This window comes from Mus pahari, chromosome 2, assembly GCF_900095145.1.
Source record: "Mus pahari chromosome 2, PAHARI_EIJ_v1.1, whole genome shotgun sequence".
Taxonomy (NCBI): Eukaryota; Metazoa; Chordata; class Mammalia; order Rodentia; family Muridae; genus Mus; species Mus pahari.
In genome coordinates, this window is record NC_034591.1 from 100,404,741 (window position 1) to 100,426,014 (window position 21,274).

General features: G+C 50.0%; 1 protein-coding gene across 7 annotated transcripts in view; it reads right to left on the reverse strand.

Moving 5' to 3' along the window:
- Positions 1-1,069: 1,069 nt before the first annotated feature.
- Tet3 (tet methylcytosine dioxygenase 3) overlaps positions 1,070-21,274 on the reverse strand; it is a 95,571-nt gene continuing 75,366 nt past the window's right edge. For 5 of the 7 annotated variants that reach the window (XM_029535358.1, XM_029535357.1, XM_029535360.1 and 2 more), the window contains 7 exons: positions 20,041-20,134; positions 16,438-16,646; positions 15,421-15,571; positions 13,106-13,195; positions 12,514-12,651; positions 9,030-9,366; positions 6,303-8,475 (listed from right to left, as the gene is read on the reverse strand). In XM_029535358.1, the coding sequence (XP_029391218.1) occupies positions 6,692-8,475; positions 9,030-9,366; positions 12,514-12,651; positions 13,106-13,195; positions 15,421-15,571; positions 16,438-16,646; positions 20,041-20,134 (2,803 nt within the window). In that variant the 3' untranslated portion in view covers positions 6,303-6,691. Of the gene's footprint in view, positions 8,476-9,029; positions 9,367-12,513; positions 12,652-13,105; positions 13,196-15,420; positions 15,572-16,437; positions 16,647-20,040; positions 20,135-21,274 lie in introns of all 7 variants that reach the window. The other 2 variants (XM_021190854.2, XM_021190855.1) reach the window with 1 other exon arrangement.

The following is a 21,274-nucleotide window of genomic DNA, read 5'->3' on the forward strand; positions in this document are numbered from 1 at the left end:
CCTCTTCCACAGAGATCCTTCAGTCGAGCACATGCATGCGTGTTTGGGTGTGTGTGTTGTGTGACCCTGTGTTCCTTCCCAGGACAGCCCTCTACAGTTTCTTATTCTCTGCATGTTGACCAGCTGAGGTTTTTAAGTTGTTGGCACATGGAATCCCACAGGACCCCAAACATAGGCTACAGGCAATGCTCTTGTTACCCCGCAGCACTTGATGGTAGTACTTTAACACACCACATACTTGAATTGTACAACAGGGAAAAATCAAACTGGTACTCACCTGGAACTTGGCTACTAGGCATGCCAAGCAATCACACCCCGCTGTGAACCCACCATCTGCAACAACTCGCCCGACCACTGGTACAGCAGCAGGAAGGATAGCACTGGAGTAGCCAGTTGCTTTCTGATTGTTTCTAAGGGCCAATCCATGAGACAGAACCCACATCTGGCACTGATAATGGGGCCAAGAGCCTGTGGCTGACTAGGTACATACAGGAACTTGCATAGCATGTCAGTGCATCTCTAGAAGGTTCCTCTGTAAAAGTTCAAAACAAGGCCTCTAGTCTGCTGGGTAGCACATTTCAGGTGCTAGATCTGCTTGGTGGGACATTTCAGGCAGAGGAAATGGGAGAAGAGGGCGGCTTCCTGTCCTTTTATCCTTCCCAGCTCAGAATTCCCCACAAACTTAGCCACCACAAGAACTCCACCTGGATTAAAGACACCCCCCTTTGCCCCAGGTCCGGCATCCTGGGGTCCGGCTCTGATCCTTGTTGCTTGACTGTGCAGAACCATCAGAACACAGCTCAGTGCAGTGGTCTTAGTACCATGAGGTGGACGTGAGGATGGCTGAATTCCAGACGATGGAGAGTGAACAAAACAGGACCAGGGCTAAGGCTGCTCCAGAGCGGGGCCTGTGACCTCATCTACTAGATGCCAGGTCCCTCGCTGCCCAAGGCAGGCTTCATTCAGGTGTCTATAATATATTCCAGAAGGACACGACTACAGGGTACCTTATGTCACAAGTTAGTTCAGGTTCAAGATGAAAAAAAAAAAAGCTTACACAGAATTTGAGTGCAAAAAATAAATATAAAATTTATTAAAACACCCACAATATTTTAAAGATGCCAGGAGTAATACAGTTCACAAACCCAGTTGTTTGTGTAAATTATAATAAAATACAAATCAAAAAAGGATACATACTTGCAATTTCTAGGCACCCTAAATTAAATTTACTGAAACACTGGGGGAGAAGGAAAGGGGAAGGAAGGCGGTAGCTCGGGAGACAAACCAATAAACTGGAAGGAAAATATTAACAAAAAGGTAAAAATTATACAAAATAAAATTATCAGCATAAATTTACTGTACTAAGATATCTACAGTTTAATAATACACATCCTATTGCCTTGAGACATTGCAAAAACCTACCATTCATCCATCAACCCCAGATAAACTTCATTTCAAGTAGCCACAGTTTACAAAGTCAAGACGGAATATTCAAGTATGGTTGTTAAGTTCACCTCCATTGGAAGCCAGGCAACCAAACAGGAATTCAAAGAGATAAGAAATAAAACACATCCAAAAGCTACAAGGGCTCTAGGTCAAGTCTAAAGCATCAGTGTGCTGTGAGACAGCCAGTCCTTGCTTCTTTAAACACAAGAAAAATAAATGACATCACTCCCGTCTCTCTCCCTCTACCCCCAAAAGAAAATGAAAAAAAATCTATATTGGAATCAAGAAAATTTGGGATGTCCAGATGAGCCAATTATTATCTGTCCCCATATAAAGAGTGAGGGTTCCCCCTGAATGACGAGCAGTCGGAGCGAGAAGAGCATGATTGACAGATACCCTACAGAAAACATCCCTGATATCAGAATAGAAGCGAATGAGGAGCAGGCTGAACAGCTCACTGATCCTCAGGCACGAAGCCCAGAACCCAACTTCTGTGCTGAGGTCTCCCCTCAGGTGAGAAGCTTATGGCTCTGCCCCCTCAGGAAGGCGGCGCTCCCAGAATCTATGCGCAGATGGGTTGGCGTATGCACCTCCAATGTGTTATTTGGTCCAGGGTATGTGGTGAAGTTGGCCTGGTAGGACAGCAGATAAACCAGGTGCTGTGTAGATTTTCAAATGACAGCAACCGTGACAGAAAGCTCGATGAGATGGACAGAGGAGATTCACATTTTTTATTCAAAAGCAAAACTTAAGAGAATGGAAAAAATCCAACCATGCTCCTTCCCTTAAGCACTCTGCCATTTTACTGCTTAAGAATGAACAGAGAATGACCCTAGATGTGTCAAGGTCAAGGAAGTCATCCCATGGACAGCCTGTGAGTATCATATCCTCATGGAATCTAAGTTGTCACAATGTCCTGTTTTGAGGTATTTAAAAAAAAAATTGTGACAGTGGGTGATGTAAAAATGAAGCTTCCTGTCTAGATCTTAAATTTTGCATCAGCTTATGTAGACACAGGGATAAGTTTAGCACCAACTAAAAGCGGCCTTGGTGGCATTGAGGGACAAAAAAAGCACCTGCCTTTAGTCTGAGCACCAGGAGCTACCAATGAGCAGCAAGAACCCAGTCTTGCACATCCCGTCCCTGCCGGGGCCAGGTAAAGGCGCTGCCTCTGGACCACAGCCTGTCCCCTCCGGGGTTAGCACCCTGGGACACAAGAGAATGCCTGACATACAGGGAGAGGCAGGGGTTCCTCCTGCCTCTCCTTCTCAAAGCCACCACTCACTTTCTAAGCTGGCTAAGAAGATAGACAAACCCACAGGCGGGGCCTCTGCTGTCCTTGCGCAGAGCAAGCTGCCTTCTCTGTGAGCCTAGCTTTGGCCACCAAGGGGAACAAACAGAACACCAGACCCAGAACCCTGCTCAGAGCAGACACAGCGCGGTAAACAGAGGTCCACGAAGACAGCACCAAAAGAGGGGAGAAAAGCCGAGAGACGGGGCCCGTTTTTGGTTGGTTGTGGTTTCAAACGTTGATAGCACCTCAGGGAGACAAGATCAGGGACAGTCACATTGAAACACCATAGCACCATTTATTAGACTATTTCAATTCATAAAAATGCTTCCAAGTCCAGAAAACACACTTCAGTAACAAAAGGAAAGAGATTGGTTGAGGCACATCAGGGATACATCAGTTTCCCACCAGCTTGGCCTTGCTCTGACATCTGAAGCAGTCACGTCTCCTCGCTCTGTGACACTGGATTTTCAGCTACTGTCAAACCACGCTCACACATCCACCACCATCAGCTATGGAGCTACAAAGCCCTTTGCCTTCTGTCCTTGACGCTCAGCACTAACAACCCCTAGCTCTGCAAACTGTTTCTTTAAAGCAGCAGGTGGGAGGGCCAGAGAAGGCAAAGTCCCTTCCCATGGACCAGGGCCACCACAGCAAAAAGGCAAAGCAGCACCCTGGAGGGCTGGGCTGGGGTGCTCAGTCCCCACTAAAACCAGACTTCAAACCGAACCCCCCCCCAATCCACGTGATACCCCCAGTGTTGCTACTGACAGGTGGTTTCTCCAGCTAGCACCAGTTATTTTGTGAGATCCTGCTGCAAATGACTTATATTCTAAAAGAAAATCTCTCGGGTCAGAACTTCAAAAGTCCTCTTGCACACAGCGGGCAGGGATAACAAAAGCAAAGCAGAAGGACAAAGCTGGGGCAGGGGCACCAAACGCTTGCACTGCCTGTGGACTGTGGAGACGGACGGACAGACGGACGGACGGACAGACGGGCACCCTGGGAGCAGACTCCGAAGCCATCATCTTCCCGGCTATAACGCTACTCTTAAAACTTGCTCATGCCGTCAGGTTCTTGAGTTGCAATGGCTTTATTTTTTTTTTCTTCTCATGATAAAAATGTCTTGTCAATCATCTTCAGGACTTAAAAAATGATAGTGCCAGTAAAAATAAAAATTTTGATTTTTCTCTTTAAGAAGCCTTCAGCAGCAAGGGTTGGGGGATATAGAACTGTGCATAGTTACGTCTTAAATACACGTCTAAAGCATGCTCAATTCAGTGACAGCTTTGAGGTAGGTTATACATGTAGTGTGTGAATATCAGCACGGGCTCAGCACAGCCACAGCGCCGAGCCCCAAAACAGCACTCGCTAGGACCTGAAGGGCCAACGTGGAACGCCTCTTGCCTCACCTCACAGCAGCCTGTTTCCTGGTCTAGAGCTTATGAGCAAAGGCTGTGCAGGCTTGGGGGATGGATATCACATGCTTTTTAGCTTGTACTGGTTTCTCCATTCATCTAATGATGGCTTTGCTACCAAAGGGTGAGGAGGTTTGGAGCATACTGAATACGCGTCAGAGAGATCCACACACTGCCAGCAACATTATCACCTGGGCCACGCTCAGGACCTTGCAAGCCATCAGCCAACCTGGGGCTTCCATGGGCCGTACACACGGTCACATTCTCCAAATGCTTTGTAAAATATCATATTTAAGATTATTTAAAATGAAGTTTTTCAAGGCACCCCCGCATCTACCTAAGCACGGAGTCAGATGAGACCTGCGTAAAAGTACTGATGCGATTAAGCAAAATAGCATTTAAAGGACCCAACTCTCCCTCAAAACTAGAAAATTAGCATGCGCCTTAAAGCCTCTGACTCTTTAGCTTGTCAAACAGAGGGTCAGAGGCTTTTCCTATAAATCTGAATTCTGAATAATTCTAAGTCCTGATAAGCTCTTGGGTATTTATTTCAAAAGCAATAATAATTTCATTTTTTTTTGTCCTGTAAAATAATTGCAACTTTACAGACTATGGTAAAGGTGGATTGACAAAGCACATTAAATATTCAGCTACTATTTACAGTCTCTCCCACAATTACAGGTTAAAATGTACTTTTTATTCTTTTCAAGTTGCTGTTTAAATCTAGGCAAAAGTGCTTAAAAAAACTTTCACTATTTACAGTTAAAACCAGACCACAAAAATGCTCAGGACACCTTTTTAGCCACTCTCTGCCAGCGCTTCCGAAGGGCTCTAGTTAACACCCGGCCGCTCGGCTCTCGGCTCTGGCACAAGGCACCGCGAAGCTTGGGGACTTGGACCTGCCTTCAGCATTGTCATGGGATTGCTACGCTCAGTTTATGAAGACCAAACCTGGCTAGAACCACGTGCTAACTGCTGTCTCAGGACTCGGCTGCCACTGTGTGTGTCCTGATGAAGCCCCCCACTCACCACACACGTCCGCACGCACGGGCAGCCCGACTACACGGCTAACGGCTTCTGAAAAACACTTGTGAAGACTGACCTGCTGCAGACACGCCACCGCTACCGCCGCCGCCACCTGTCAGGCCCAACCTCTCAATGTCACAGAAATTAAAGCACCAACGTTCTCATTTTCAAAGAGCTGAATGAATGCACCAGGGATTCTAGGATGGGCATGTTACGGGGGGGTGGAGAAGGGAGAGAGAGGAGAGAAAAGATCCAATGGAGAACTGGCCCCCTCAAAGGAGGAAAAGCATAGCAACCTGTTGAAAACGCCTGACCCTTGCACTTTAAATGAAGTGTAGGCCATGCCCTGCGAGGGCTGCACCATTGTCCCGTGTGAAGATCCAGGAATAAGGACGATGCATGACCTGCCATCACACTGGCTGGCTGAGCTCTGGCAGGATGCCACCTGCCCTGAGAGTCAGAAAAGTCCCAGCACACTGCTACAGCACCAGGCTCCAGCACCACACAGCACCACACAGCACCGCAGAGCACCCGCAGAGCACCGTACAGCACACTGGCTCTTCACAGCTTGGGTTCAACTTCTTGATTCTAAAGATACAGTAGCCCTTTTTCAGTATCGACAAACTTTGGGGCGATTTTTAAGAAAACTGCCACTAAGCTTCCTTCGGCCCAGTACTCACCGGCTTTATCAACGGGACGAGAAGAGCCTCGGAGCCTCTCGACTCCTGCTGCAGCTTGAGGTGCTGCCTAGCGAACCAGGACATCATGTGACTTGGTAAGTAACGGACAGAGAGGATTCAGTGTGGAGACTAGCAAGCTTGAAGCTGTCTACTTCCAACCTGGTTTCTGGGGACATCTAACACCAGCATCTCCAGGCCCCCAGATGTCTGCAGCTTCCCCCATTCCACAGAGAACGGGGTGGTCCCAAAAGGCTCCCCAGCCTGTGGGAAGGAGGGATAGACCAGGGCTACATGCTAACCTTGGCTTGTGGGGCAGATGGCTGGGAGAGCCTGCAGCCCCCAGGAGGCTGGGCTCACCAGGCAGGAAGTCTTTCCTGCCCACCTGTACCCATTACTATTGTCGCTTTAAAAAAATCCAATAAATACATATTTTAAATGGAATTTAAAACTACGCTCCTTTGTGAAAGGACACTATAAACTTTCTTTCCATTATTGTGATATACAAGGATAAAGTTTTAAAAACAAAAGGAAAATAAAAGCCCCCCTCAAAACAAGGGGAAAAATAAAACATGGAGATATAAATATTAAGATCAAAAAAAAAAAAAAATCACCCGACAGCCGTAGTTTCTTCAAAGTGCTGGGGAAGAAGAGGAGGGAGGGCGGGTCAGTTCTGAGGTTTGGACCATAAATACATATATATGATAAGCATATCCATATATGTAGATATAGAGAGACTTCTGCACCCCCAACCCGCCCCCGGGCATGAGGGCAAAAGCACCACAGAGCAGCTCGGGCCGGGCCCGACGCTGAGGTACGCTGGCTCCTGGCACCTAGATCCAGCGGCTGTAGGGGCCAGTGACCTTTGTGTAGGCGTAAGAGGACACGGTGACCGCGGAGTCTGTGGGCATGGCCAGCGCCTGCCGGGTAGGGACAGCCCCCTTCTTTTCTTTGTGCTGGGGCTCAGCCACCATAGCACCCCCCCATTTTCGCTTCTTCCCGTAGAGCTTGGCCTCTTGCTGACCCAGGCCCAGGCGTGCGGCCTCCTCTTGCCGCTGCCGTGCCCGTTCCGCCAGCTGCTTCATCTTGGCCTCCCAGAGCGCTAGCCCGTGGTTGGGCTGGTTGAGGTTCTTGTGTTGGTAGAAGACCAGCGAGATGCGGGTGGGGTGGCAGCGGTTGGGTTTTTTGAGTGGTGTGGTGGCATGCAGCTCTCTCCGGGCACACTCGATGAGGATGGAGCAATGGGCGGGGGCTACAGCCACACCGCCTATGTTCTCATCCAGGAAGTTGTGTTCACTGTCCGACCACAGCTCTTCCTCGTCCTCTTCCACCGCGGGTCCATTCTTCTCTTCCTTCACCACCCCCTTGCTGGGGGGCTCCTCGGCTGTCCCCTCCTCCAGGCTGAAGGGATCCCACAGCTTCTCCTCTGACTTCAGGGCCCCAAATAGCTTCTCGTTGGAGCTCAAGGGCATGCCAAAGGCTTGCCAGGCTTTGTCCAGCGGGTTGGCCCCTGGTGTGGGAACCCTGCCCTCCTCCACCTTCACGGGATTCCACAATTTGTCTTGGAACCCAGGACCACTTTTCAGGGCGGGGTTGAAATCCCCGGTTCCCATCCCCCATGGCTTCTCGGTTAGGCTGGGGCCAGTCAAGGCCGAGGTGCCGTTCCCAAACTTGCAGGGGCTCCATGGTTTGCCTCGAAGCCGTGCTCCAGCATGGGGGGCTGACTGCTGACCTTCACCAGCGAACAGTCCCCACTGGCTTTCTGGGAAGTGTGAAGGAGTGAGACAGCTGGCCCCAAAAGAATTGAGCTTGTCGGGAACAATGGTAGGGCTCTCCCCTGGAGGGAACACGCCCCAGTTGCCACCTACACTGTTAGTCCTCTTCGGGGACATGCTTGGGCCTCCTGAGTACTGTCCCCATAGATGACTATGTCCCCCATTCTGAGATGCTTCGGGCAAGGGTGTTCTACTCATCTTAGCAGAGTCTCTGGGTATGGACTCAGCCTGGGTCAGAGGGTCTACTGGCTCTTGCTTGATGGATCTGTTGTAGCAACTGGAGCTCTGAGCAAAGGGCGAGGGGTCCCTGGATGCTGGGTGGAGCTGGGGGACCTTGGGTAGCAGATATTCCTTGGGGCCTGGGTAAGCAGGCTGCTGGTGGTGAGGGATGGGGTGGTGGTTGTCTGTGGCAACAGCCTGGCCTGGCAGCTCGGCAAACTCAGCACCACCGTAGGCCGGGTTCAGGCTATTGTGTAGAGCATGGAGGTCTGGCTTCTTCTCAAAGCTGCCTCCACTGCCCCCGTGCCCCCAGGCACTGGGACCCAGGAACTGGGAGGGGAAGACAGGGTTGCTCGATGGAAAGCCATAGTAGCCGAAGGAGGGAAGTGTGTACTTGGAGTGGAAGCCGTTGACGGAGGCCAGGCCAGGCTGTGCATAGCGCGAATGGTAGGAATACACACTGCTCATGCTGTAGGGGTCAGAGGGCCGGCAGCTGCCCAGCACCGAGTAGCTCTCCACCACCGCATTGCCGCTGTACTTGAAGGAGCTAAAGTGGTTCTGAGGCTCCACTTTGAGGGAGGGCTTCAGGCTTTGCTGGGACAATCCACCCTTCAGAGACAGGCCTGGGGAAGGCAGAAGGCAAAGCAGAAGATGAGGTATGTGCCACAGCCTAGCAAGGTCTGAGTGCAGAGGGCAGGAGATGGAGCCTCCTTCCTTGCCTGACAAGAGGATGGATGAAATGTTGAGGTGAGCTCAACCGGGTCTAGACTTCCTCACTGGGCTCCCCTTAAGACTCTCAAGGTGGAGAGACATAGCCTGTGCAGAACCTGTGTCTCTCCACCATCACTTTACTCTGACTCCAGAAAATGCCTTCCTTTCAGCTGAAGCTCATTTTCCCCAAGTGTGGGTGTAGGGTTGCAGGGCCTGCTGCCAGGGAGGAATGGGAGCTCAGACACCCACAGCCCACTTCCCACCTATGGGCTCTACAACAATGGCCCCTGCCCCAGGCAAGAGCACGCTGGAGCAGCCAAGTGATCTGTCTAGGCCATTTATATCTAGGCATTTCACAGAACGTCTTTCTGAAGGACAGAGTGAGTCACATCAGGACGTTCTTCCTAAGTGGCCAGTGTGATGTGAGGTGAGGGTAAGGCCCCTTAGGGTGGTGCCCCTTGCTTACCTGGGTCAGTGGTGACTCCAGCCAACTCCAGGGCCTCCTGCTTGATCTTCTCTGGCGTGCTCAGTTTCTCCTTCTGCAGCTTCTTCTTCTCGGCTGCCGCCTTCCTGGCTTCCAGCTGCCGTTGGCGACAGGACTTGGCAGGCTCAGGCAGCCGCCGGACCTCTCTGGGGAATGCTGTGAGCACCTGGATGGCCCCACTGCTCACCTTGGCGTTTTGGTTCTCCTCGCTGCCAAACTCATCCGTGCTGGCCATCTTGTAGAGGGGCAGCACGTGCAGCTGCTCGTCCTCAGGGATCTGGCCCACGCAGCGATTGTCTTCCTTGGTCAGGGTGCAGACCTGTCCCACACAGGGAGAGGAGATATGGGACTGGAGTCCATGCCTGGAGAGAGGGGAGACCTCCCAAACTGTCTCCTCCCCATGGCCAGCCATCTGCCGTGTCCCATCACGCTGTCCCGGCTACTATGGTTCTAGACACTAACAACACAGAGGCTGGGAGGGAACGCACACAATGCTCAGTTCCAGTTGTGTTATCTCCTGTGTCCCTGGGACTAGGGAGGCAGCTCTGCCCGAAGCCCACCACTGCCACCACCGAGCCACACCAACAGGCTGACACCTTCCCCCAGAATCCTGACTACTCGGAGCTGCTGATAAGGTAACCTTTCATTTTATTAAAAGTGACCTCAGGAAAAAAAAATAGTTGTAAACATTAGTTACATATGCATGCACGGGTATATGATACTTTTGGGTAACTAAATAAGAGTATGCAGGTTTTTTTTTTTAAACAACGTTTTTAAAGCATAACAAATGTTCCTTGTACATAAATCTTCTGATACAATTTACTTTTTAAAACAGATTTTTTTTTTTTAAATTTTACCCATGTGAGTACACTGTCACTACCTTCAGACACACCAGAAAAGAGCATCAGATCCCATTACAGATGACTGTGAGCTACCATGTAGTTGCTGGGAATTGAACTCAGGACCTGTGGAAGAGCAGCCAGTGCTCTTAACTGCTGAGCCATCTCTCCAGCTCCTATAATTTACTTATTTTTCCTGCTTATAGCTCAAGCTCAACTGGTCCTTAGCCTTGTGCTTTCCCTTCCCTGACACCCCATTTGATAAACAGAACAGAGGTCAACTACAACTGTGGGTGAGCCATGGCGGATAGACTGTATTACAGGAACAGACCGCCCCTATCCCTAATCACCTAAGGACTTTACAATGGCAATGATGATTTGAGAGGAAGCAAAGGACATAAATGGGACATCCTGAGGATGAAATTAAGAGGCAAGAGAGATGGCTGGAGAGCTGGCTCTGCAGTTCAGAGCACTGGCTGCTCTTTCAAAGGTCCTGAGTGCCAGGCAGTGGTGGCGCCTTTAATCCCAGCACTTGGGAGGCAGAGGCAGGAGGATTTCTGAGTTCGAGGCCAGCCTGGTCTACACAAAGAAACCCTGTCTCAAAACAAACAAACAAACAAACAAACAAACAAAGGTCCTGAGTTTAATTTCCAGCTGCCACATGGTGGCTCACAACCATCTATAATGGGAGCTGATGCCCTCCTTCTGGCCTGCAGGCTGTGTATGCAGATAGAACACTCATACATATAAAGTAAATGTTGGGGGCAGGGTAGGGAGAAGCAAGAGAAATAGAGAAAGATGTTCAACCTCTTCAGCGGATAAGAGGCCCACCTCACTGAATTAGGCAGACTGACAGGATCCTGTACTGCAGGAAACTGAACAAGCACTAAGAGCCCGTGACTGCCACTGTCTCTATGGGGGCAGGAGGTGGCGCTCCAGAGGAAACCATTTCTGCACTGAGCTGCAGGGATTCCTCATGGCATATGGATGGAGAGTGTGTGACTCACCAACTGCCCATCATTTGTGGGGGAACTGGCTAAATAGCTGATCTCAGAGCTACACATGAAGCTTCAAAAAATTTAAATGTGAATCCAAACCCACGGACACAGCAAGCCCAAGTCACCACTGGTTAGGAAAAACACTCTACAGGACAGCAGGGAGACTCGGACCCATGTAGGTGGAGTTTTATACAGCTGTGTGGCCCTGGTCATACACACAGCTGTAGAGGGGATGGCCACCAAATGCTGACTGTGGTTATCTCTAAAGACTTCAGAAAACGGTTTTTAAAAGTTTTTTTTTTTTTTTAAATTATATGTATGTGTTTATATATGTCCATGTGAATGTTATGCTGTATGTCTCACAAAGGCTAGAAGAGGGCACCAGATTCCCTAAAGCTGATGGTGGCGTTACCTGCAGTGGTTTGCTGAGAAATAAGCTGAGGGTCTGTCTCCTGGAGGGCAGCAAGTGCTCTCAACTTCTGAACCAGCTCTTCAGTTCCCAACTCTCTAAGTTCCCATAAGCAGACAGCTCAGCTCTCTCTTTCCTCCCCCTCTCTCCCCACTCCCTCCCCCCCTCTACTTCTCTACTCTCTCCCTCTCTGCCTTTCTTTGTCTCTACTACCCTCTTAACTCCTCTCCCCATGCCCTGAATAAGCTCTATTTTATACTGGAAAAAAAAAAAAAGTAGATCAGATGGCTCAGTGTGCAAAGCTATCTCTGTGCCAACCGGAGGGCTTGAGTTCCATCTCCAGGACCCACAGAAGAAGCCAAGCACAGGTGGACTTCATCTTACTGGCTACCCAGCCTAACTCCAGGTGCCAATGAGACTGTCTCAAAAACAACACTAAAACCTTTAGGGATGGACAGCTTCACAGGAGTGCCAGAGATCAACCTTTGGCCTCCAGGCACACTCGCATGCATGTACACGCACAGCTGTCCACCATGCACAGACCTAGCCGTGTACACGCACGCAGAGACTAAGACATGAGAAGTTTTTGAGAGTTTGGCTGCTGACAGTTAATCTTTAATAGGAAAGCGTGCAGGAGCATGGAGGGCAGGTGGCTCCTGCCTGCTCTCCAGTGTCCCCACCTCTTGCCCCCTCTATCCTTGAGGACCCGCCCTTGCTAGCACTTCAGTCTGGGCCCACAGCCTTCTCCCCAGACGCTGCAGTCCAGGCTGTACCAAACCCAGCTGAGAAGCAAGCATAAGGACCACAGCAGCACCCGTTCCCTCGAGGGTGGCTCACCTCAGTCAGCCCCGACTCCCTGTCTTCTCCAGCACACACACGCATGTGTGCCTCTGAGGACCCGCTCATTTGAACCTCCCTGCCTGCTCTTACTCAACCATGCAGCCTAGCAGACATCTCTAGGAAGACTTCTATTTTTCATCCTCAAACCTCATCTTACTTGTTCTACTGCTCAGTAAATTCACACATTGGCTCTGGTTCCTCACATGCCTCCTGTCCCTGGTCCTCCTGTTCCTGGTCCTCCTAATACTCTGAGGGTTTAGGGCAGGAGCAGGCCATCTAAGTCAACACTACCTAGGGCTCCAAGAATCCACTCTACTTCCCTCCTCACAAGGAGCAAAACCCATTAGTTGGCGCCTTCCGCTGGTCCCAGGCTTCCTTACCACAGTGCACCCATTGTAGAGGTTATGTTGGTCCTTGTGGGCGTGGGCACAGAAGTCCATGCAGGCTGTGACCCCTGAGAAGGGCCTCCCTTCCTTCAGCCCCAGGCGGCAGTCGATCGCCACATCTTCATTGGTCACCTGTGTGAATGGCCAAGAACAGCTGTTCAGGAAGCCTAAGTGACTAGCCCCGACGATGCCCCTGGGATCCAGATCTTAGAGAGAAGCAGGTGAAGGATCACAGCTGCCGTGTGAACCTGGGCCACGAGGGAAGGTTTTCCAGTTGAGAGGCCCTGGCTCTGAAGGAATGGCTCTCTCCTAGGTTAGCTCAAGCTTGTTTGCCTAGATCGATGGGAACTCAAGCTCCTCAGAGGAAGCTAGGCCAGAGGCACTGCAGACTAATGGGGAGGGGAAGACAGGGGCCAGGGGTGACTAAGGAAGGAGTCTTATCCAAAGCACACAATGGCTCCAGGAGACCTCTAGGTTGAGCACACTTTAAAAACACAAAGGAAACAATACCCCCCCCCCCACTCTCCAACATCCGGGAACTTGAGTAAAAATTGCACATGACAGACAAGGGCCCTGGCTTCAGTACCTGGTTCTGATAGGCCTGGGGTGCGAGCCGCTTGTACAGAGGAGCGACTTCAGTGGCCAGGTCCTGGAAGCTATTCCGGAGCACCTCCTCCTGCAGGAAGAACAAACAATTAGGTACATTCAGAGCTGCCCTAGCCGGCAAACTTCCTGCCAGAAATGAGCCCACCAGAACCATTGCTGAGGAGGCAGGAAGCCAAGTGCGTCCAGCGTCTCAGCGTTCCCCTGGTGTGTCCATTTTAAATGGGGATGCTGAGGCTCACCAGGAAAAGGCACTGTTGGAAGGTGCAGTCGTCCTGATGGCTAAGCTACTCTATCAGTCACATGCAGTCCTGTTCAGCCCAGGACAAGAGAGCAGGGCTTTGCACTCAGAGCTGAATACTGTGGGTCACAGGTGTAGTATGGTGGGCGGGGATTTTTCCAATAGATGTGGATATGTGTTCCTATGTTAGAGAAAGCAGAATCTGATGGACCTGTGCTGGAGATTCACAGTTGGTCTGGCCTAGAGACCATCACCAACCAGGTGTCAGACAAACCCAAAAACTTGGCTGCTCCAGCCTTCTGAAATGCAAGATAGTAATGCACTAGGTCCCTTGGTGGGTCCATGTGGTTCCTGTACTAGCCAGCAAAAATGTCTGCAGCATCGAGAAGTTCCACACAAGCCAGCTTGCACGATGTAGTCGCAGCCTTTCTGCTGCCTCTCTGGCCTTACACTGGCTTGTAGGGACTTGAGGCCATGAACACAAACATGGAGCATTTATGGAGGAGTGGCATCAAGCACGCAGCATGGAGAGAAGCCAGGAGCATGGCTCAGTCACCAGTCAGTACAACCAACACGATGCTGTATGGGGCCTGGCCACTGCTCTGCCGCTGTCTGGATGCTGCCATAACACAGCTCCGAGGTGAGGCTCGAGCTGGGGAAGCACAGCAGGCCTGGGGAGAGACCCTGATTCCTTTACTATCAACTGTTCTGAGCAGTCTCTCCTGGCGGTCAAGTGGGGGTAAGGAGACTTGTGTGAGCCCCGCACACAGCCATCTACAGCACCAGGGACAGCTCTTGGAGAAACTGAGCCACTGCCTTTTTATTCTGGCAAGTCTTAGGCCCTGGGACTCTTCAACCCACTGAGACAACCACATTTGCTGCTTCAGAAGAAGAGGGTCTTAGCTTACAAAGAGCTATCAAATTAGAGTTATTTTTAGCTTACAAAATTGTCTAAAAGTTTTTTTGGGAAAAGGTACTGAATTTGGGAAAATGAAGATTTTTTTATGTGTGTGCATGGGGTCTGCAGAAGCCAGAAGAAGGTGTCAGTTCCCCTAAGCTGGAGTTACAGATGGCTGTGAGCCACAGTGTGGGTCCTAGGTCATGAACTCAGACCATTTGGGAGAGCATTGCTCTAGTCCCTGAAAACTATTTAGCCAAGAAGATGGTTACATAGGCTATGACACACAGAAGAGGAGCCCAGGGGCTGTCCCTGACCTTGGCAGAGGGGGAAGTCCTTCCAGTACTAGCTAGGAGCCCCGAGCTGTGGAAGGCCAAGACTGGCATCAGGATGGCCAGGATACTTGCACCCCAGCAGAGGGGTTAGACCCCTGACCCCTACACCCTGGAAGTACAAGCAGGAGGAAGGGAGCAGAGGTGAAAAGGATACTGTGCTCATTCTGAGACCCCCTCTTGCCATGGCCACTGCAGCACGGAGCACAGAAAATACAGCAATAGAGAAATGGCCTCAGCTGACACAGATCCTATACCCTTGGTGAAAGCTACAAGAGTCCCAGAGGCCCTTGTTCGGTTGTGACAGGGACATGAGAGAGGTCCAGTGTGAGTAGCCATGGAGAGGCCTAATCATAACCCATCGACTATATGTGTGGGTTGTACTCTGTGCACGAGGACATGGAGACAGTAAGGGCCCGGATGTCTGTATGAATGCTCCCAATGTCTGCCCAGCCCAGCGGGGGATGGGATTCCTTACCAAGCCCTGTACAGATTCAGAGGATCATCCACAGAGAGGAAGCCCCCCTTCCTCCTATTCTTATACCCCGCAAAGATGCCCCACAAAGAAATGACCAAATCAAATTCAGATGAAAAATCTGCATCTGCATCTAAGGCATTGAGAATAATCCCTCTAAAGCTGGCACGTAAGTGGTTAGGTCTGAGGACCTGTGACCAGCAGCTCTCAGTTTTCACACTGCCTGCTAACGCCATACATTTTATGTCCACCCATGTGACGCCACGTCAATCCTCCCTCTGCATAGTTGTTAAGGACGCAGGTGGGGAGGCGAGAGGGGGGCCTGCCGTGTGTCGGGCACCGCTTTTCTCACCTCCTTCGGATTGTCTCCTGTGAGGCGGAACTTTCGTGGTGTCTTGCTCCGAGCATATTTGCAGCCGTTGAAGTACATGCTCCAGGAACAGCCGAAGGAGAAGGAGGCACCGCAGGTGTTGGGGTCTTTGCCTTGGCAAGCACAGGTCCGGCTGCAATGTATAACACAGGCCAAGCATACGGATGTGGTCTCTGTTGACACAGCCCCTGTAGAGGACTGGTTTCCACTAGCCTCTGGCAACAAGGGCTCCTCCTTCCACCCCACAACTCCTCCAAGTTTCCCAGTACAGGTTATTCTCTGAACACTCAATGCTTGGTGAAACATGCCTGTTCAGAAGGACACATAATGCATATGAGTTGGAAAGAAACATTCTCCAGGGCAGACTTAAAGGGTCAGGAAAGTCACATGGTTGTTGAGGGCTGGGAGAAGGGTTGTAGATAAAGGGTACAGAAGTTATGCATGCTTGCATGTATGTGCACATGTGTGCACATGTGTATGTGGACATCAACTTCAGGACTTAATTCTCTTTTATCATATTGGTCCTGGGGAATGAACTAAAGTTGTTAGGCATGGTGGCAATTGCCTTTGCCCACTGAGCCGTCTCATGGACCCCTGTTCTCAATCTCGACTGGGTGATATGACTATATCAAAATCCTCCAAACTGCTGGGGGTGGTGAAGTATGACTTTAATCTCAGCACTCCAGAGGCAGAGGCAGGCTTTGAACTCCCTGAGTTCAAGGCTAGCCTGGTTTACATAGCTAGTTCTAGGACAGCAAGACCTCGTCTCAACAAAAACAAAACAAAAATCCTCCAAACTGTATACTGAAAGGGTAACTTTACTGAAACTAAATGCACCTCAAGGAAAGGGTAGGAAAATCCAATAAAGATAGGTTAATGTTGATCTGGGGCTGAACAGTAAAGTGGAGCCAGGGCCAGAACCCAGCACTGCCCAGCATCCCAGTGCCTGCTACCCTGGTCCTACAGCCCCATCACCACCTCTGCCACTCCAACACATACTCGTCATTGAGGCCACATCTCCGGCTGGTAGGGTTCCCATACTTCCGGAGGGTGTCAGTAAGCTCCTGGTAGAGGGTGTCTCCAAGGCTTCGAGGGATGCCCTCCCAGGCCAGGATCAAGATAACAATCACGGCGTTCTGACAATGGTGGCCTGCCCGATGCCGCACCAAGCACAGCAGCTTCTCCTCCAGTGTGTGTCTTCGGATCACCTGCGGAGACATGGGACTGAGCTACTTCCCTGTAGGGCCACACAGCTCTGCATGGCACATGCCCCTCACTACCCCACAGGCCTGCAGCTGTCCATCTTTAGGACAGCACCATTAGGGAAGCAGAAACACATTTTAAAACAGCAAAATAAAAAATAATGACGATGAAGTCTAAGACATTTGTGACCAACACAGACTTAAAAGAAAGGAGGTGTGAACCAGAAATATGGTGAAGAGTTTTACGATGTTCCAGAATGTCTGCGGAGAAGGTATGGCATAGCTATGTACGTTTTACACCTGGGCAGAGAAAGTGCTGCACATCTATGTTTACACTCAGGGTATAACACTGTGCAAAACAGCCTGAGGCTCCTCCAAAGTATGACCCGTAGGTGTGGAGGTCAGGAAAGACCTAGGCTGCAGACAGATGTAGTCGCACCTGCCATTCACCCTCTGCAGGCTACACAGAAAGGTGTGGCTGGTTTGGCAATGCCAAGAAGCTAAGGGCGCTTGACAAAGTCAGGGCTCAGTGGGGACATCTGTTCATCGGAAGCTGAGACACCTAGCTCTCCTTAGCCACACAGGGTACTCCGACCAGTTTGTAAGAAAGACTGGAAATGGGGAGCTTTAATAGTCTGTTGTCCTTTCTTTGGGATAGGGTCTCTATGTACTTCTAGTAAGTCCTGAACTTACTATGTTGGCTTTGAAAACAGATCTGCCTGCCTCTGCCTCCTGAGTGCTGGGGTTAAAGGTGTGCTAGTGTACTTGGCCAAAAACTTTAAGATTTTTTTTTGTTCATTTACATACTTATGTGTATGCACTCGCATACTTCACAAGGATATGTGAGCCATGTGGTGCAGTGCTCCTAGAGGCCAGAAATGGTATTGAAGCCACTGTAGTAAACCGCCTAATATCTGTGCCATCTCGCACAAAACTCCACGTGTAAAGGCACAAGTACCACAAGTAGGCATAACAAACTGACACGGTCAGTGTGCACTGTAGTGGCTTTAGGCTCATTCAGCGTGAAGCTACCACTTTCTCTAGAGCACCTTCCTAACACTGTTACCCTTTAATACAGTTCCTCATGTTGTGGTGACCCCAACCATAATAATATGTCATTGCTACTTTATAACTCTATTTTCACTACTGCTATGAATATGTAAATATACAATATGCAGGATAACTGATATGCGACTCCCGAAGGGGTCAGGACCCACAGGTTGAGAACCACTGGTCTAGAACTTTTCCTTCCAATAAATGAATAAGCTGAAACTCCTTTCATGGATTTTTTTTTTAAAGATTTANTTATTTTATGTATATGAGTACACTGTAGCTGTCTTCAGACGCACCAGAAGAGGGCATCAGATCCCATTACAAATGGCTGTGAGCCACCATGTGGTTGCTGGGAATTGAACTCAGGACCTCTGGAAGGGCAGTCAGCACTCTTAACCGCTAAGCCATCTCTCCAGCCTCCCTTTCATGGATTATTATTCACGCTCCAGCTCTTCCCTTCTGATGCTCCCCAACTCCTGAGATCATTCTTCTGCTTTTCCTAATTAAGATTTTCCTTTTAACATTTATTTACTGTGCCTGTACATGATGCCCCATGCAGGTCAAAGGATAACTTGGGAGCCAGTTCTGTCCTGTCACCTCGTAAGATGTAGGGATGCAATTCACACCACAAGGCCTGTGTACAAGTGCCTTTATCCACTGAACCAGACATCTTGCCGATTACAGAGTTTGTATTTGATTTAGCTGGGCTGAGAACTGTATCTGGGGTCTTGTACATCCTTGGTGATCTCTCTCTATTCCCATCCCTCAGCACAGTCCTTTCAGCCTCTGTCACCCGACTTTGCTCTCGGTCACCGGTCATGGATGAGGAATCGAATGCAATCTACAGTTGACAATGGCAGTGCTCTCAAGGTGTCCTGCATGTTACAGCAGGTTTCGTGGCTTGCTGCAAATGGTACAGAATATTTTACATGCTAAACGTCACACAGCCCTGATCATGAGGTCTTGGTCTAAGGCAGGCCATAGTGATGTTATTCCCCCAATTTCTTGCCAACAATCAACTATTATTTTTGAAATGTGTCTTGGAAATTCAGAAGCATACAACCGAGGTACTGAGTCAAATGCTGCTTCAAGACTGGTTGCCTGGCTCCCGGCAGATTATAGGAGGCCACTGTGGTGGGCATTAACACACATCTGCAGATGCTGCTATGACAGTGGACCAGGGTTCTCCAGGCCTTAATAGTCAAACTCTGCTTACCGTCTTTCTTACGACTGACATCATTTTCCAGGCGGGTTCTCTGAAGAGATACCTCCTACCATATTAGACCTTTTACTGCAAGGGCCACCTCCCATGGGGTGGACACAACATGCACATTCATACTTTCTTTTTAAAAAGCACCAGGTTCCTTTGTTGTGAAAAGTCCTACAATAATGGCTAGAAGTGCTAGAACAAGCATGCCGTGTTTTGAGTTCAGAAGTGTTATTTTCATGAACCACAGAGATGCAGAGGCAAGGAATGATCCCACGGGAAGATGGCGAGTGTGCAGATGACATCCAGGTCAGCTACACAAAACTCCTGCAGCCTTCCTGCCTTCGCCCATGTGGCCCTCCTCACTGGAAATGCTTCTTCTCCTTGGGCTACTTTAATGTTTGTCGCCCTGTTCATGTCTGTGTTCCAGGGTAGCCCAGTCTCAACATTCGTCCAGCCCCTGTCCCTCAACTACTACACAGTTAGCATCACAGCTGTCTCCTGGTGTCTCCAGGTCTTGCTTCCTGGGTGCCTAGGGCACTGAACATGGACCAGTTCCCGAGAACCTAGCTCTCTCTAAGCCAGCTTTGTAGCTGCAGACACCCATGATTTCTAGAGCTTGGGGAGGGCCCCAAGGGCAACGCTGAGGGAACTGGGGTCTGCCAATGACTTTCTCTCTGGCCAGATGCCCAAGAGTTCTGCTTAGAGGCTGCTAAGAACTGAGCCTCAGCATACTACTACCCAGGGTCCTCAGCCTCATGTTGGTCACCTTCAGTGTCTTCCCTGGCTTCCAGGTAGGGGACAGGAGTACTGGCCACTCAGACACGTAGAAAAAAGGAGTCAAAACCCTGGGGGAGGGGGTGCTGGGAGTGGGGGGAGGTCAGATAACAGGTTAGATCAGCTGCACCTCCTCCTTTCCAGGATCTAAAGCTTTTACCCAGGACTCACACACAGTTAGTGTAAGATCAACACAGTTCCCGACAGTACAGGATGCCTGCTGCTGGCATGTACATAGGACAGAGGTGACCAGCTGCCACAAAGGTCATTGGCTCCGGGCCCCATGATGGTACCTGCCCTGCAACCTGTTCTACAATGTGAGCCCAGACATAGCTCAGCTGTGGAGACCCAGCACTCACTCACCCACTTGGCAATGGGACAGCCTCGAGAACTCTTCCCTTCCTTGCCCGTGTAGATGACCTTCTCAATCCGGATAGCTTTCCCCTTTTCTCCATACCTAGAGAGGAGACAGAAGTCACATCGGTGAATACCAAATGTTAGGGCACCCCCCCCCCGTTCCTGTTCCACTTGCTTGCCTCTGTCCTCAGGCAGAGAGAAAGTTAGTCACAACAGTCCCCGAATACTTCTGACTCTTGAAGTTGCCTGAACCCACAGGCATTTGTGCTCACAGCCCTGCTGGCCAAGGACCCCTGAGTTAACTACTTGTAAATCCAATAAACGAATGCACAAAGAGATGAGTGTGTGCTTGTATGTGTGTGAGCTTAGTGACTGAAGGATACTGGGGGACTGACTCCACCAAACACCAATGTTGGCACCCAGTGGACAAGGCTGCCCCCTAGCCCCCCAAACATGCCCACTTCCTGGGAGCCAGAAGCCTAAGCACTGAAGAGTCAAAGGCCTCTGACGTCATGTACTCAACCACACCATGTCTACAGACACAGCTTTGACCATGAACATGCATTATACAGCAGCACGGGGCAAGGCTAATTCAAATACAGCCTGATGGGCAGAGAGCCACTCTTTAGCTACATCATTGCGGCCAAGTTACTGAGGCCATGTGGGCCTCAGGCTTCCCAGATGTAAACTGTCCAGGGCTAGCTCTACCTCCCAGGCCTGATAGTGTCCATGTATTACTCAAAGCATGCCAAGCATGAGGGAGGAACTCGGCGAATCTCCTTATCAACATAAAAGCCATCTTCTTTTAAACAAATTCTCAATGTCTTTTGCAGACAAGGGTCACTTGCCATCTGGAATGCACTCTCTTCCAGTCTTTCTCTGTACTGACTGAGCTCCTGACAGGCTGTGTACATCTTCACTCATTCTGGACTTGACTAAGAGTGTTTCCAGTCATCTCTCAGTATGGGGCACAGACTTCTTTGAAGAGTGTCCTGAGGATCTCCCTTTCGGGCCCAGGACCTTTAACGAGGCATCGATGAACTAGTGAATGCATTTTAACATCTAAGGAGACAGGTGACAAAAGCATCTTTCCTTAAACAATTAACATGATATTCTTTAAAAGATGGACTCATTCCATGTATGTTGTGCTTGTGTGAGTGCACACACCTGAGCATATGGAAGCCGGAGAGCGCATCAGATCCCTCGGAGCGCACTCTCGAGACTGATGGCTTGCTCTCGG